The sequence below is a fragment of the Merops nubicus genome, unplaced genomic scaffold (genome assembly GCF_000691845.1).
Source record: "Merops nubicus isolate BGI_N331 unplaced genomic scaffold, ASM69184v1 scaffold535, whole genome shotgun sequence".
Classification (NCBI taxonomy): Eukaryota; Metazoa; Chordata; class Aves; order Coraciiformes; family Meropidae; genus Merops; species Merops nubicus.
The window spans coordinates 10,706-26,612 of record NW_008608730.1 but is presented as its reverse complement, the minus strand read 5'-3'; the positions used below and the strand labels follow the sequence as shown (position 1 = coordinate 26,612).

Genomic DNA, 15,907 nt, shown 5'->3' with positions numbered 1-15,907 from the left:
ACTCTTTCTGGATTATGATTCCCTTCAATACAAAAAAAAGCTTTCTAATACATTTTCACTTAGTTTAGAAGAGTTATTGCTACCAAAACACGTTGATTATTGACCTCTCAAATAACAATGAAGTTCTGTGTTGTGCCAGTAAGAGATAGATCTTGATGTTTTTCAGTTTTTAGATACTAACAAAGTTTATTCCCTTGGTTAGTAGTAATTCTCTTTTCAATAGTGTGTTTTCAGCTGCTGCTAAATGGCTTCCTTTCTGAAAGTGCTAGAGTATGAGTACAGAGTACAAGAATCATCTTGGCCAGGTAGCTAAAAAGTACAAAACTTCATGAGGTAGACTTCTCCTTCTTAAGCTGTTATGTATGAATATTATTTTTTTCTTTCTGAACACATTAACAAATCTGCTTCAACTTTAGTTCTGTTTAATATGCTGAAAACATTTTACTGGAAAAATGGAAAACATCTAGGTCCCTGTACCTAAATGGCACAGTGCTGCTGTGCACTGCTGTAATGTGTTATAAATGTTACATCTGTGAAAAAATCAGATACTGTTTTTGTTTTGAACATGGTGTGTGTTTATTAGAAGTATCTACTGTAAATGATTGCAGCCCTGTAAATGCTCTTGAGTGAATACTGTTGGTGTATGTTTTGGTTGTATAAAGGGAATTCAGTTGCCTTTGTAGCTACTTCCAAGGTTCTTAACAGGCTGAATGAGAAAGGGGAGGGGGAAAAAAAAAAACTCACAAAAAGAAAGTAGTACTGCCCTCTGTGTAGCTGAGTCACATGTTAGAAGAATTTTTTTTTTAAACTTATGATTCAGCTGTGAAACAGAAATGGAAAACTGAAAACAACTTGAAACTAAAAGGCAGTTGAAACTTCTGCCTTGGGTAGTTCAGCATTAGTTTGGCTTGTACCTGAGTTACCACATGGGTTTGTACTCATGAAAAACACACATATGAGTCACTTTTTCATGGCTTGTTTTTACTCACAAGCTCTGTTTTCCTTCATTTAAATAGTTGTTGTATTTAAATGTAGGGCTTGGTAAAGCCAGGAGCTTTTTCTGCCATAGGTGAGTGCTCAGAGAGCAGTTGGTAGAAAGGCTCTAACCAAAAGCTACAAGTTTGCCTCCAGTTGATCTTTTTTGGTGATATGTGCTGACTGCTAGACTGAGTTCAGTTTTGAAGTGTCACTATACCTGACTATATCTGAGTGGCTGGAGCTGATGTAAGATGACCTGATAATATAGGATTAAACAAAATACTTTAACTTAATATATTAGAAAATAATTCCAACATAAAAATGAAAGTCAGTTTCTTAAAAGTCAGCTAAGAAAGCAAGGTGGTGAAGTTTGGAGGAGAGGGGGCAGGGGAGGTTTATAAAGTATTAAAAATGATGTCAGTTAAATCAAGGAATGTGTTTTCTTGGGGTGATATAAGGAAAATAAATACCTTCAGGATTTCTTATTATTCATTATCTTCTATACTAGTTACTGTCTTCTAGATTGCAGGTGAATTTGTGCTGGATTCCAGCTAACTTCAGTGTGAAATCAGGTTACTAGAGGTGGACTGACTTTGCTCTGAGGTCTTTTTTTTCCACTTCAAGGAAGGAGCTGCAGAATGGAGATGGCATAAAAGGGGCTTGAAAGAAGGAATAATGGTTCATTGCTGACTGATAGTTGGAGTGGAAACAAACAGACAAGATTTTTAAGTTCACATGTTCTTTAGATAGTGCAGACATACTTAGTTTCTCTTGATTTGTTGCTCTTGGAAAAAAGAAATCCCTGTTGTAAAAGGGCATTTGAACATGGCAGGTTGTCATATTAATGTATTAAAGACATTAATGGACTCAGATGTGAGCTTTTTGCTTTTTGGATCTCTTCTTTGACAGCTGACAGCTGAGCTGTTTATTTTGGCAAGGCAAAAGAAGGGGACTACTGTCAAGCCAAGCCACACTTGCAGAAAGCTTTAGACAAACTGTCAGATGAGGGTTTTGGTAATACTTAGCTCTGCTTCTGCTTAGAAATTAATTTTACTTCTCACTCAGTTCTCCCATCCCTAGCTGAGGCAGATTCAGTGACTGTTAGTAGAATTGTTATTTTTTTCTTTCCCAAGTGTATGTGCTTAAAGGGGTGGTAAGAAGTAGTTAATCTAACAAGGATTGAATACATGTGAGCCTACAGTACTTGAGATACTATTCAGCTTCACCTGGTTTGATTCAAACTGTTGCTGTTTCTCACACTTGTGTGTATTTTAGATGCTTTCTCCTTAGACTGTTCCTCCTCCTTTGCCCTACCATGCAAACCTTGTCAGAGTTTGCAAGCTTTACTTTTTGATGTAGTCTTTCATATTTTCTGTTCATAAATGAATAAATAGATTTTTTTTGCTGAAATATTCTAATTCATCTTGTCTTATTCTGTGTTCCAGCTACTACTCCTTGGTTTGAGTCTTACAGAGAGTGCTTTCTTCAGTCCATGCCTGCATCAGATCATGAATTCTTAAACCACTATGTTGCATGTATCCTTTGAGTGTTACAGACCTTTCCAGTGAAGGCTGTTACACCTGCCTGCAGAAATGTAACAAAGGAGACTTCAGATCTTGCCATTATGATTTGAAACAGATATTTTTCCAATACATTTAACAATGCCAACTAATTTCATAATGGGAACAGGGTTTTCTTTGTGCTTAGTGGTTGTTTTTTTTGTTAAAAAACAAACCAGACTTCTTTGTGTCAAACTGGACTCTAGTACCTGTAAACTAAACTTCCTCAGCCTAAAGCACTTAGTGCTGTAGCTCTTCAGGTGTCTGTTGACTGCCCCTTGTGTGTTTGGGGTGCACCTGCTGCTTTTTATGGCTTTTTCTAGCAGATGGAGTGGGGAGGTTGGAGAGGGTGTTTGAGAAAATTGGTCAACTTCAAGCTATTTTGGATGAGAAGAAGTCTGGAAAGGTGCCTAAATGCTGTCACTTATTCTTACCAAAACCTAGGTCTGATTTATTTGTCTACAGGGAAAGTAAAAACATGCACTGTTTCTGATGTAGCTGGTGTCTAGTGTTACAATAATGATAATACTACAGGTTTCATAACACCTGCACTGTTCCTAACTCTTTATCATTGCAGTGTGGTGGGACAGGTATGTGAGCAGCTATTAGAGAGAACCATTTGTACAGCATTAACTTGGCAAAATATTGATTCTGGCTTTTGACTTCTGAGTTGTAGTAAAATTTAAAGTACAACTCACTTTCTGGCTTCTCTGAATTAATGCCTTTGATTTGGTGAATACATTTAGCAGAGCAGATTCTTCTTTATTAATGATTTTGTCGTTGCATTGAGGTAAAAATCTGAACACTTCTGCTTTTTACTTAGAAGTTGTTGCTGTGTTTAGGAATAGTGACAGTTATTGTTGCTCAGGTGAGATCTTAAAGTCCCAATTCTTCTTAGAACTTGAAATTCACCCCCCAACAGACTTTAGTTTTCAATTATGTTTCTTGTGTGAACAGTTGGTCTGTATCTAAAATCTTAAATACCAGCTTAATTGACTTAAACTTGGATTTGGTGTCAGATGGGACTGAACTCCTGTCTCATCTCACTACAAATGTTAGTGAACTGACTGTTTAAATAGTGCCTTTTATGAAGATTAAAGTCAAATCCTAACTGCACAGACTTCTGTGGTAGCATCTTACAGGCTTAAATATTGTACTCATCTATTCTGTTTTATGCCCTTCCTGTTTTATTGTGTGATCAGTGGTTGTTCCTGGGTTCTTTTAGTAAATGTCCTTAGCTTGAATTTAGGTATGCTTGTAGTTTCCTCTAGTGAACAAGATCCTGTGGAGCAGTTCCTGAAGCTGTCTCAGGAACAGCATCGAATTCAGCACAGTAGTGAATACTTGTATCCCAAGTGGTTTATACCAAACACACTCAAATATTACGTGCTACTGCATGATGTCAGCACAGGAGAAGAGCAAAGGTGGGTCTGGTGGGTCTTCTGCCTTCTGAGAACTGACAGGTGAACTCTTTGGCTGAAATGAGGACTACACTGTTGAGGGCTGGGACACCTCTCCTACGAGGACAGGCTGAGAGAGAGTTGGGGTTGTTCAGCCTGGAGATGAGAAGGCTCCAGGAAGACCTTATTGTGGCCTTCCAGTATCTGAAGGGGGCCTACAAGAAAGCTAGGGAGGGACTCGTAGTGATAAGATGTGAGGGGTAATGGGCTCAAAATGGAAGTGAGTAGTTTTAGATTAGAGATGAGGAAGAAGCTCCTCACTAAGAGGATGGTGAGACACTGGGACAGGTTGCCCAGGGAAGTTGTGGATGCTCCATCACTGGAGGTGTTCAAGACCAGGTTGACCTTGTGCAACCTGGTCTAGTGGAAGGTGTCCCTGCCTGTGGCAGAGGTTTTAGAACTAGAGGACCTTCAAGGCCCCAAACCATTCTGTGATTGGAATGTTGAGTGATTGAAACCATTCTATGAAATGTTTGGATCTGTAAATTGTTTTGACATTAGACATAAAACTGGATCCTTTAGGTAGTATGCTGACTACTACCAAGGCACATTTCTCTAAGTAGTATTTTTAGATCCCCTTCTTTTGGTCATACAAAATAGTTTGCTGCAGTATGCATCTAGAATAGAGTTGGTTTGATACCAAGTCAGGGTAAATGTTTTCCTTTTTCAGGGCTGACTCCATTTATGAAGAGATGAAGCAGAGGTATGGAACTCAGGGCTGTTATTTGCTGAAAATAAATTCTCGGACATCTAATAGAGGAACAGATGAACAGATACCAGATCCTTGGAGTCAGTACCTTCAGAAAAACACAATCCAGAACCAGGTATTACAGATGCCTTTTTAGAATACAATAAGGTCCAGTGAAAGCCCATTTTAGCTGTTAGGTTTTGCCTCAGTGTTTCTACAGAATGGGCTGATAGACAGTCAAGGTACTTCTAACATAGCTGTGACTTTTGGCAAGGGCTTGAGATGAGTCCTCTGTCAAAGAACTGTCCTCTGTGCTTCTTGACTTCACAGTAAGGGGCACTGAAGTACTTGACTGTCTGAAATGGGTGGAGAGGAGCACTGCAATAATAGGCTTGTGCTTTATGCACTGATAAGAGCAAGTAACCTCAGAAGTGTCCTATTCATAGTAACTTTCATAAATCCTACCTTCATTTTGATTAATTCTCTTCACTCTTAAAATTTGAGCTTTTTCCAGGTCTTCTCTAATTCACTAAACAGTGTAGATGTGTTGTTTTGTGGGGGTATCTGTGGTTTTTCTGGTACCTTCTTGCAGTCCAGTCTAGTCTGTCATCTGCTAAGCTGGCAAATGATAGTGTCTGTTAGACTCTTTGAGTCAGTTTGCCATAAATAGCTGTATTTTTGACTTCAGGACCAAAAATACTCCTTAAGTTTGCTTTTAACTGACCTGCAGTTTTAACTGCATCTGATTAAATGGTTTGTTTGTGGAATCATAGTTTTTTGTCAAATCTAGCTGGCACTGGAAAGTCAAAACATCTCATTTCTGTAAGCTAAGAGCACCAGTAAATAATCTTCTACTATAATTAGATGTTTTCTTTTTTTCTGTCCCATGTCAGCTGCCCAATGTAGATGTTATTTTTTTTGTAGGAGCATATTGAGGAATTGCTTTAGGGAGCATATTTTCCCTGTGGTAGGCACTGCTGTGTAAGACTTGCAGTTGCTTCTCTTGGTTGACAGTGAAGCTGTTTGAGTGAACCAAAAGATAGCTGCTTCATTTGTTGAGTATAACTTTCATCTTGACAATATCAGAGGTTCTTAGAGCCTCACAAACTACTTTGTAAATGGATATATAAGAACAAATATGCTTTCTTTATTTACTTATTGAAGTTAAGTGCTGTTGACTGACTTCTGTGTGTGGTTTAGCATTCTTAAAATTTTGGCTTTTTTTTTGTGTGTTTTCTGGCAGGATTGCTATGAAGATTGTCCTTACACTGTTGTTTCCAACAAGAATATGGATCACTTGATATCAGATGGCTTAGACAGTGAAATTAAAGGTATTTTTATAACTTAAATCAAAACATTGATAGCATTTATATAGCTGTCTCATGTCTTGGACAGTAATCACTTAAGTCATTTGTTAGGGAATTCTAAGTAGTAATTTTCTAAATGGTCAAAGATAATGTAACCTGATGTCCACAAAGAAAAATGCTGTAGTGCTGATCTACTGGGTTGCTGGTAATTGGTAGATGGATCTTCAGTGAGGTGGCTGTTGATTTATTGTGCTCCTCTTTTTGAGATAATGTATATTGTCTGCAAACTGTGACAATAAAAAGTAACATAGGATTAAATAGCTAATTTTCATCATAATAAAAGTTCTGATTAGTGTGCTTTGCTCTAGCTTGGAAGCTGAGATTTGGGTTTTTTTGTCCTTGTTTTTGGTTTTAAATCTGGAAATGACAGAGTAGTGACTTGCAAGGCAAGTTCTTACAGCCAACTTAGTTTGGAATTATGCTCATGGATGACCAATAAAAAGTAACATAGGATTAAATAGCTAATTTTCATCATAATAAAAGTTCTGATTAGTGTGCTTTGCTCTAGCTTGGAAGCTGAGATTTGGGTTTTTTTGTCCTTGTTTTTGGTTTTAAATCTGGAAATGACAGAGTAGTGACTTGCAAGGCAAGTTCTTACAGCCAACTTAGTTTGGAATTATGCTGGTGGATGACAGAGGAGAGTAAAGAAACTGAGTGCAAATTAGTGCATGACCTTTTAAAAAACTTTTTAAGGCAACTTTGTAGGATTCAGCTGAGAAACATCAGGTAGGGAAGAAGTGGAGGTAGCCAACACTGTCTGGCCTGACTCAACCCAGATCTTCTCACCTGACTTGAAAGGCACAAGGAGACCCAGTGTACAGAGGAAAGCCTGCAGTTGCCTAAAAAAGCAACTTTCCAGTACCTTGCAGCCTAGGTGTAGTCTGCAAGCTGCTGTTTGAAGTTTACATACCCAGCTTTACATTTCAGGAGTAAAATCCACTATGGATTTGCTTTCACAGCTTGGCTTTGTTCACTGCTAGCTAGGGCTGGATAAAGCAAGCTGATTTTCTGGTATGGAAAGGAAATAGGAGAACTGTGGAAGTCTTGGAGTGAAATGGTGTCTCAGTCTAGTTCAGATAGCTAGATGCAGTAGTGGTCAGCAGCCCTTCTCACATAACTAAGAGGACTTTAGAGGAGGTTGTTTCACATTAGGGTTGTTTGGAACAGCATGGAAAATGAGTTTTTAATCTTAAAGCATAAATGAAAAAAAGAGTGAATGGATTCAATAGAGCCATTGTAGTAATTGCTGTATTTCAACTTTTTGTCATTATTTTAATGCTTTCTTAGTTTTCCTTTGTTCCTGATACTTGTCAGCATGGCTAGGGATTCTTTGCCCTGTAGTTCAGAACCAAAAATGTGTATTTAGCCATGTTCCTGAGATTCTCTGAGCTTTCTGAAGCATTTCAGGAATGATGTAATACTCAAATAGTGCTTTGCTGCTGTCTTCTCAGCACTGATCTGCAGGGGAGAATAATCAGTGAATAGCTTTGCTTAGATAGGTTCTGAGTAAGGAAAACTTTGAAGTAGGTTAATAAAAGATATAAACCCAAAAAATGTTGAAGTAACTCAATACTTAACTGAGCTTTTTGATTTAATCTTTCAATAGATGGCTTGTCAAATAACTTTAAGACTCACCCTCTTCAACTGGATCATCCCAGTGGCAGCCTGGATAGCACTGATTACACAAAGGCCACAGCAGCATTGCAGGACTCAAAGAAATCCAACTCTGGAACACCTCATGGTGCTTGTCTGACCCTCACAGATCACGACAGAATCAGGCAGTTCATACAGGAGTTCACATTTAGGGGACTTCTGCCACATATAGAGAAGACAATTCGGCAACTTAATGACCAGGTCAGTTGACTTTTAAACACTTGGTGCCATGAGAAGTAAAAACAGTTGGGGTAGAAATTCAGTGATCCAAAAATCTGTTCTGAAACTGTTACTTTCTTTTGCATCTAATGATTCAATGATCTTATTGAAAACTGTAAGAAAATTTAGGAAAATAGCTGATGCTATCGTTTTTGGTCAATTTGTATTTGAAAACAAACAACAAACTGACCCAAAAAAACCCACTAAACAAAAAAAACCAAAACCAAACCAAATTTGTATCAACAGAGCTTCAGTGCAGGGAGGCTTCTTGGTGGAAGCCTGTCTGAACTGTTATCAGGGATTTCTGCCCTTGCTCCTAAAATCCTAATTTCATGCTTCTGGATGATTCTGGCACTGGGAACAAAATACAATTTTTATGTGGAGCTGCTGGAGCGTGTCCAGAGAAGGGTCACGAGAATGATCCGAGGGCTGGAGCAGCTCTGCTGTGAGGACAGACTGAGAGAGTTGGGGCTGTTCAGTCTGGAGAAGAGAAGGCTCTGAGGTGACCTTATTGTGGCCTTCCAGTATCTTAGGGGGGCTACAAGAAAGCTGGGGAGGGACTTTTTAGGATCTCAAGTAACAACAGAACTAGAGGGAATGGGGCAAAGCTGGCAGTGGGCAGATTCAGGCTGGATGTGAGGAAGAAGTTCTTCCCCATGAGAGTGGTGAGACCCTGGGATGGGTTGCCCAGGGAGGTGGTTGAGGTCCCATCCCTGGGGGTCTTTAAGGCCAGGCTGGAGGAGGCTCTGGGCAGCCTGATCTAGCGGGAGGTGTCCCTGCTCATGGCAGAGGGGGTGGAACTGGGGGATCCTTGTGGTCCCTTCCAACCCTGCCAGATTCTGATTCTGTTTTGGCAGGGGACTTTGGAGCCCTGGTGGCTCAATGGTTGGACTTGATGATCTTGGAGGCCCCTTCCAACCTAAAGGATTCTATGATTCTATGAGTCTATGTTTCAGTATTGGAATGCACAACTAAAGTAATGTATTTTCAGTCTGTAAATGCTGCATACTTCAGCTACTACTTCTTGACATGGACACCTTGAATCATGGAATTCTGTTTTGATCTCAGTGGTTTTTGCAACTGAATATTCTTCTCTCACAGCAGAATTTTTTTTGGGGGGGGAAGTGTGATAGTTTATATCGTGCCTGTGTTGAGGACATACTGGTATTTGGGTTAAATTGTCTGTTCAGGTTATAGCTTGAAGTGTGTGAGGGGCTTTGATATGAAGTATCATGCTGTATGGAACCTTCTCTCCCTGAATTAACTTTTGGGAGTTGGTATATGCTGGCCATGTTGATGCTTGGAAAGCTTTATGAAGAAATATTTTTTAAAAGAAGTGCATACATCAAGTACAGCAAGCAGCCTTACCATCAGGGGTGTAATGATACAGTCCTGGTTACTGTAAGAAAAGCATTATCTTCAAAAAGACACATCCTTTGCCTTAAATCTTGACAGTGGTAATTCCCTGTGGGAGTTTCCTCATTAGTGGAAATTACCTAGAAGAACAAAGTTGTGTAACCTTGCTTGCAGGTATGACTAGTGCCCTTGACACTTGAAATGGATGTTCACAATGTGGTGAAGCTTTCTGTGGGTGGTGACAAGGAGAATGTTCTCTCTTGAGGTAGATACTTTGTCTAGATTTTAGATTGGACTAATACCAGGAATTAGATTACAGAATTCTATTAGATTTCAGCTGTCTGAAATACAATAAATCTATGAATTACAACTTTGATCTCAGTGCCAGTGATTCATTCTGAAGGAGTGTGCTCTTGGTTATCTTATTTCTGTTTTATAAAAAAAAGTGTGTTTAGGAAGCTTTAAGGAAGTTTGGGTTTTTATGTTAAACTTAGATTAGTGTCTCTGTTGCTCTAATTTAGTGTCTTTTTGCAGTTAATATCCAGGAAAGGTTTGAGTCGATCACTGTTTTCTGCTACTAAAAAATGGTTTAGTGGCAGCAAGGTTCCAGAGAAAAGCATAAATGAGCTGAAGAATACTTCTGGTTTGCTGTAAGTAATTTCAGTCCTTACCTTTAGATCTAAACTGAAAATGTACTTGTCTTTTTTTTTTTTTTTTTTGAGAGGTGAAGCCTGTGTTTGTTTGCCTTAAATTTGTATGTTTTGTCTTGGGTTTCATCATCCAAATGTTCACCTCAGTTTTCTGTGTTGAACTTGGACACACAGTTTGCTTCCTACAAAGTTTGACTAACAAGTGTTTGTGAAAATGTATTTGATCTTAATGTACTTGATCTTCACTGAAATGATTCATATATATTTGACTAACCAGAAGTTAGTGATGCTTGCAGAGGACAGGAACCTGCCCAATGTTGTGGCATAAGGAATATTTAGAGGATTTTTTTCTTTCAAGAGAAATGGGGATGATTAACAACTACAGATGGGTGAACAGTCAGTCTTATTGTGTTTTTCTTGTACAGCTTTGTTTAGCTCTAGCTCTAACAGTCACTCTAACAGAAGAGTTTTAGTGGTAGATACTTTTCAGTATTTCTTGGTTGAGAGGAATGGTTGCTTTGAGTGTTAGTGGAACAGTGGCTCTTGTTCACCAGAAACTATGAAACCATTATGTGTGGCAGCTTCACTTAGATGTTTGTTGGCTAAGGCTGAAGCAATGCACTTTTTATTCCTACTTGGTGAACAGAAATTAAGATCAGAGGGGATGACTTCATAGAGCATGTCTTGTTCTATTTATTAAAATTCTGACTTTGAATTTCAATATTTGCATTTCTAGGTATCCACCAGAAGCACCAGAGCTCCAAATCCGGAAAATGGCAGACCTGTGCTTTTTGGTGCAACACTATGAGCTTGCATACAGCTGTTACCATACAGCAAAGAAAGACTTCTTAAATGATCAGGCAATGCTTTATGCAGCATGAGCACTGGTTGGTACTTCACATAACATAAACATTCTGTGAACTTTTCCTAATAATCTCTTAATATTTGTCTGAAGGTAACAAAATGCCATTTCCTTCTTCTACCTCTAAATTTGTAAGGGTCTTTCCAAATTTGCTGCATGCCTTTAGTAAGTCCTAAAGTGTTCTCAGATCTACTTGGGACTTATTTTATGAAGGGAATAAAGGTGTGAATAAAAATTGAGGACTTGTTCCCCTTTCTGTATTTCACATGAAGATTATCTGGAATACAGCCTCTGGTCTGAAGGTAACAAAATGCCATTTCCTTCTTCTACCTCTAAATTTGTAAGGGTCTTTCCAAATTTGCTGCATGCCTTTAGTAAGTCCTAAAGTGTTCTCAGATCTACTTGGGACTTATTTTATGAAGGGAATAAAGGTGTGAATAACAATTGAGGAGTTAATTCTTAATGTGAAATACAGAAAGGGGAACATCTGGAATGCAGCCTCTGGAAGAATGGATCTTTAAACTTGTAGTTTGATAACTCAATCAGGTGTGAAATAATTCTATAGTATCTTTTTGACTTGGGCAAAATACTTATTTGCCAGGAAGCCAAGGCTATGTCACTGTAAATATGATAGTGTACATTTTTTTTTAAAGACTCTTGAGAAATATGGTTTGAGTATATCACTGCTAAACTTCCCTGTAAACACATACTCATTCATTAATTTCTCTGAGATTGAAGATAATGTGACTAAAATAGTTTTCAATAAGATAAATGAGAACACAGGGGAAAAAGAAAAAGTTTAATTTTTAGAAGCTATGGTTTTTAGATTTTAGTCTGGTTAACTTGATAAAATTTGAAACTTTGTAGAGCTATGGAGCTTGTGCACTGGCCTGTCTTGATGTAGAACCTTTACAAGAATGTGTATTTTTGCAGTACAGACAGTTCTGCATTTGGATAATCTGAAGAGCTAACTTAATTTCTTAATGGTTTGTAGAGATCTTAATTAGGATTTTTTGCAACCTACAAGTCATAGTCTTTAGTCTTAATGGTTTGTAGAGATCTTAATTATGAATGTTTGCAACCTATGAGTCTTAGTCTTTACTGCAGAAAAACTTCACTGTCCTGTCTTTAAGGAAAGAAGCAAAATTTCAGCATTTTATTAGAGCTTCTTTGGAAGCTGAGAATGTAACTTCACTTAGGCAAAACTCAGAAAACAGTCCTCATCTCAAAACAGATGGTAGTAGTGCTACCCTATCAGATAGAGATTGCTCCTGCAGTAGGAGATTATCAGCTGTAGTGAATGAGTGCTTCTGTGTAGTGTTAGGGCTGCCATCAACTGCAGACACTTGTGTTGGTGTATAACTCCTGCTGATGTCTGGGTAATTGCAGGCAAAGCCATAAATAGGCTGTTGTATTAAACCTTCTATCAGTTACAGTGTGTTGGGTGCACTTTCATATGCCAGTAATCCATTAGGTGAAGAGCTTGAACAAGTAGCTATTGAAACATGTTCCTCAGCATTTTGAGGTTTACAATTAGTTGGAAAAAAAACCCTACAGTGACAGTTCTGAATGTCTCCTGTAGGAAATGGCAGCAGTGTCAGCTTTTCTTCAGCCTGGAGCTCCTAGACCATATCCTGCTCATTATATGGAAACAGCAATTCAGACCTATCGAGATATCTGCAAGTATGTTGTTTACTTCTGTACTCCTCCAATGAAAGCTGCAAGATGTGGTAGTTTAACTTTCTTCCCCTGTGTAGTGCTAGTGCCAGATGACTAAAAGAGCACAGAATGATAAAGAGTAAGGTATGTTATCTAGGATAACATGGAAAGGGTTCTGTGCCTTTAAGAGTGATTATTAAACTCATGTATTGGATCTACCTGGTAAGATTTTGGTAGTGGGGTGGCTGCAGGGATGGCTTCTGTGAGAAGACAGCAGGAGCTGCCCCAGTTTTCACCCAGCTCCAGAAGGGACCTGCTGCTGCCCAAAGCTGAGCCTGTCAGCAGTGCTGGTGGTGCCTCTGTGATAATCTACTTCAGAAATGGTAACAAACTGTGTGCAGCAGCTGTGAGAGTGGAGTGAGACAATGAAACAGCCCTTCAGACACCAAAATCAGTGAGGAAGGAGGGGAGGAGGTTCTTCCCTGCAGCCTATAGAGAAGAAAGACCATGGTGAAGCAGGTTGTCCCCTTGCAGTCCATGGAGGACCACAGTGGAGCAGGGGTCCATGCTGCAGCCTATGGAGGATGAAGCCAGAGCAGGTAGATGTGCTCTGAAGGAAGCTGCTGGCTGTGGAGAGCCTGTGCCAGAGCAGCTTCTGGCCAGAGCTGTGACCTAGGGGGAACCCACACTGGAACATTCTGTCCCTGAAGGGACTGTACCCCTTGGAAAGGACCTGTGCTGGAGCAACCCTTGAATTGTGTCTGTGGGAGGAATGAGGGACAAGAGCATAAGGAAGAGGGAGGGGTGGCAGAGGTGAAATGTTATTAACTGACCAGAACTCCTTTTCCCTATCTGCCTGTCCTACTTGTGGGGGAGGAGCAGGTAGGACAGTTGGGAGTGAAGCCAAGCCTACAAAGGATATTCTTTATCATTCTACTATTCTGTTATTAATTGGCAATAAATTAACTTAACCTTCCCCAAACCAGATTTGTTTTGCATGTGACTGTAAGTGGTGAGTGGTCTGCCTGTGCTTATCTCAGCACGTGAGCTTTTTAATCTGATTTTCTCCCCATCTTGCTGAGGAGGGTGTGTGATAGACCAGCTTGGTGAGCACCTGGTGTACCCACCAAGGTCAACACAGCACAACTTGTTTCTGGCTGTTGGACTTCTCATTTTTCAGATCATTTAGTTGGTATTTTTATAAATACAGTAACATCCTCAAAATCTGTCAAGTTTTGGCTAGGGAAGGATGGTTGGTGTGTCAATCTGTGCATGGTTGTTTTGCAGGGGATGAACTTTCATGTGTTTTACTTTAAGAGGGATAAACAGAACATCAGTCTGATGCCACAGGGAGAAAATTTGTCACATTTGAGGTGAAGAGTTTTTCATGGTTTATTTTGATAAATATTTATTAACACATTTGTTTTTGCTTTAGGAACATGGTTCTGGCTGAACGTTGTGTGCTGCTGAGTGCAGAAATCTTAAAAAGTCAAAGCAAGTATTCAGAGGCTGCTGCTCTTCTCATTCGTTTAACCAGTGAGGTAAAACACTTAGTAGCTTTTTCCACTCATGCCCTCCTGCTGTTTATTTACCCAAGCACTTCTAGGTTCTCCTCCTTGCCCTAGGATGTTTCGTAGCCAAAGGTAGCAAATGAGCTGGTATAAAGCACAAGAAAAGTGTTTAAAAGTGAAGAAACTAGTACAGATACTTCTAGTCAAGTGAGTTGCTTGACTTCTTCAACCATGCTGAATGTGCATTTGTTATCTTGGGCTTTATAACTGATTTTCTTTTACACCTGCTTAGCTCTTCTATGGCCTATTTCCAGTTTAAGAACTCCTGGGTTAAAAGCATTAGCATGGCTTGCCAGAGCCCTAATGGATCCTGTATCCCATGTATAATCACAAGTTCTCCATAGTTTAAGTAACTAGGACATTACTGTAGCTCAGCTGTTATGAATCATTAGAATCTTACTGTGTAAGGGAAAGCTAGTCTGAAACTTCTGTAATATTAATTGGTGGAAATTAAGCATGGAATTAGCTTCCAACAGCCCAGAAAGTGTCTTGCTTGAAAAGGAGTGAAAGAAATGTAATACCAGTTATAGTACAGCATCTATGTAGCTTGGAGGGAAGTCTGACAGTTCTGGTTTTGGGGCCAGCTGCACCAAATGTGATGCTTCTGAGACTTTGCCTGGGACAGATTAAGCATAAATTTGCTTAGTTCTGTGTCTCAAGTGTCTCTGTAGCTTCCTTCTTGTCCTTTCAACTTCAGCTTGCTATGAAGATTTACGTGAGCAGTGTAAGTTGCTTAAGCAAGGATTTTAAATGCTGTTAACTCTGCACAATCATTTTACAACTTAAAATTATATGTAGTATGCTTCTGGTGCCTTTTGGCAGTGGCAAAGAAAATCTTCACAGGGTATTATGTAGGTGTCTCAGAGTAAATTTGTAGTCCAGACAGTACTTGGACATCACTGATAGGATGGGGCAACAGGGAAAAATACTTAATCTTGTTTTCTTTTATATACACACATTCATCTAACGTTTGTATATTCTTCAACTAGAGTAAATTTGTAGTCCAGACAGTACTTGGACATCACTGATAGGATGGGGCAACAGGGAAAAATAATCTTATTTTCTTGTATATATACACATACATCTAAAGTTTGCATATAAAATAATCTTCAACTTCACAGCATTGTTAAAGCTTCCTGTCTGTTAGCATTAAAACAAAGCTACTGTTATCTTTGTTAGTATTTAACTTCAAGGCTAATTCTCTTCTTTTAAACAGGATTCAGATCTTCGGAGTGCCCTTCTGCTGGAGCAGGCAGCCCACTGCTTCATAAACATGAAGAGTCCCATGGTTAGAAAGTTTGCATTTCACATGATATTGGCTGGCCATAGGTTTAGTAAAGCAGGTCAGGTAAGTATTGTCTTTCTGCTTGGAAAATGTATGCCCAGTATTTTATACTTTGAAGAACAAGTTAAATGTATCAGTCTGGGAAAAGATGTTTGGTTTCTGACACTTCTGTGAGTCAGAAGTATTTTCATTTCTAGGTCTCAATTTAATACAAGGCTTTTTGTTTGGGTGAAGGAGTGGTTTTACTCTTGAGATGAGTGAGTTGCAGGAGTTAAGGATTTGTTAAACCCTTAATTTATTAGAATAATAGCAAATTTTAGGTATGTTTTTCTTGGTGCCTTAACCACATGCTTTTTTAGTGAGGGTGCAGGTGTGTGAATAATTACAAGACAAACTAAAGGATCTTTTTATGACTGCTTAGACTTGAGGAAAAATTAAACCAAAACAAATGAGATTGTTTTTACTTCCATTCACCTCCCTGTGCATGCAGCTCTAAGTGTGGTAAATAAACTCCACTTGTGTTGGCTGTGAAGCACAGAAGTTATTTCTGCCCTGTTGTGGGACAGGCTCTCACCAGGTAGCTTGTGCTCAGTTCCTGCT

The 15,907-nt window shown here is 39.1% G+C and overlaps 1 protein-coding gene across 1 annotated transcript in view; it reads left to right on the top strand.

Moving 5' to 3' along the window:
• Positions 1-15,907, top strand: part of TRAPPC8 (trafficking protein particle complex 8) — a gene marked incomplete at both ends in the record, with an annotated part of 29,675 nt that overhangs the window by 3,181 nt on the left and 10,587 nt on the right. The window contains 10 exon segments of the mRNA XM_008940314.1: positions 2,424-2,513; positions 3,787-3,961; positions 4,668-4,821; positions 5,929-6,016; positions 7,659-7,906; positions 9,815-9,930; positions 10,667-10,817; positions 12,375-12,475; positions 13,887-13,992; positions 15,239-15,370. Coding sequence (XP_008938562.1) covers positions 2,424-2,513; positions 3,787-3,961; positions 4,668-4,821; positions 5,929-6,016; positions 7,659-7,906; positions 9,815-9,930; positions 10,667-10,817; positions 12,375-12,475; positions 13,887-13,992; positions 15,239-15,370 — 1,361 coding nt within the window.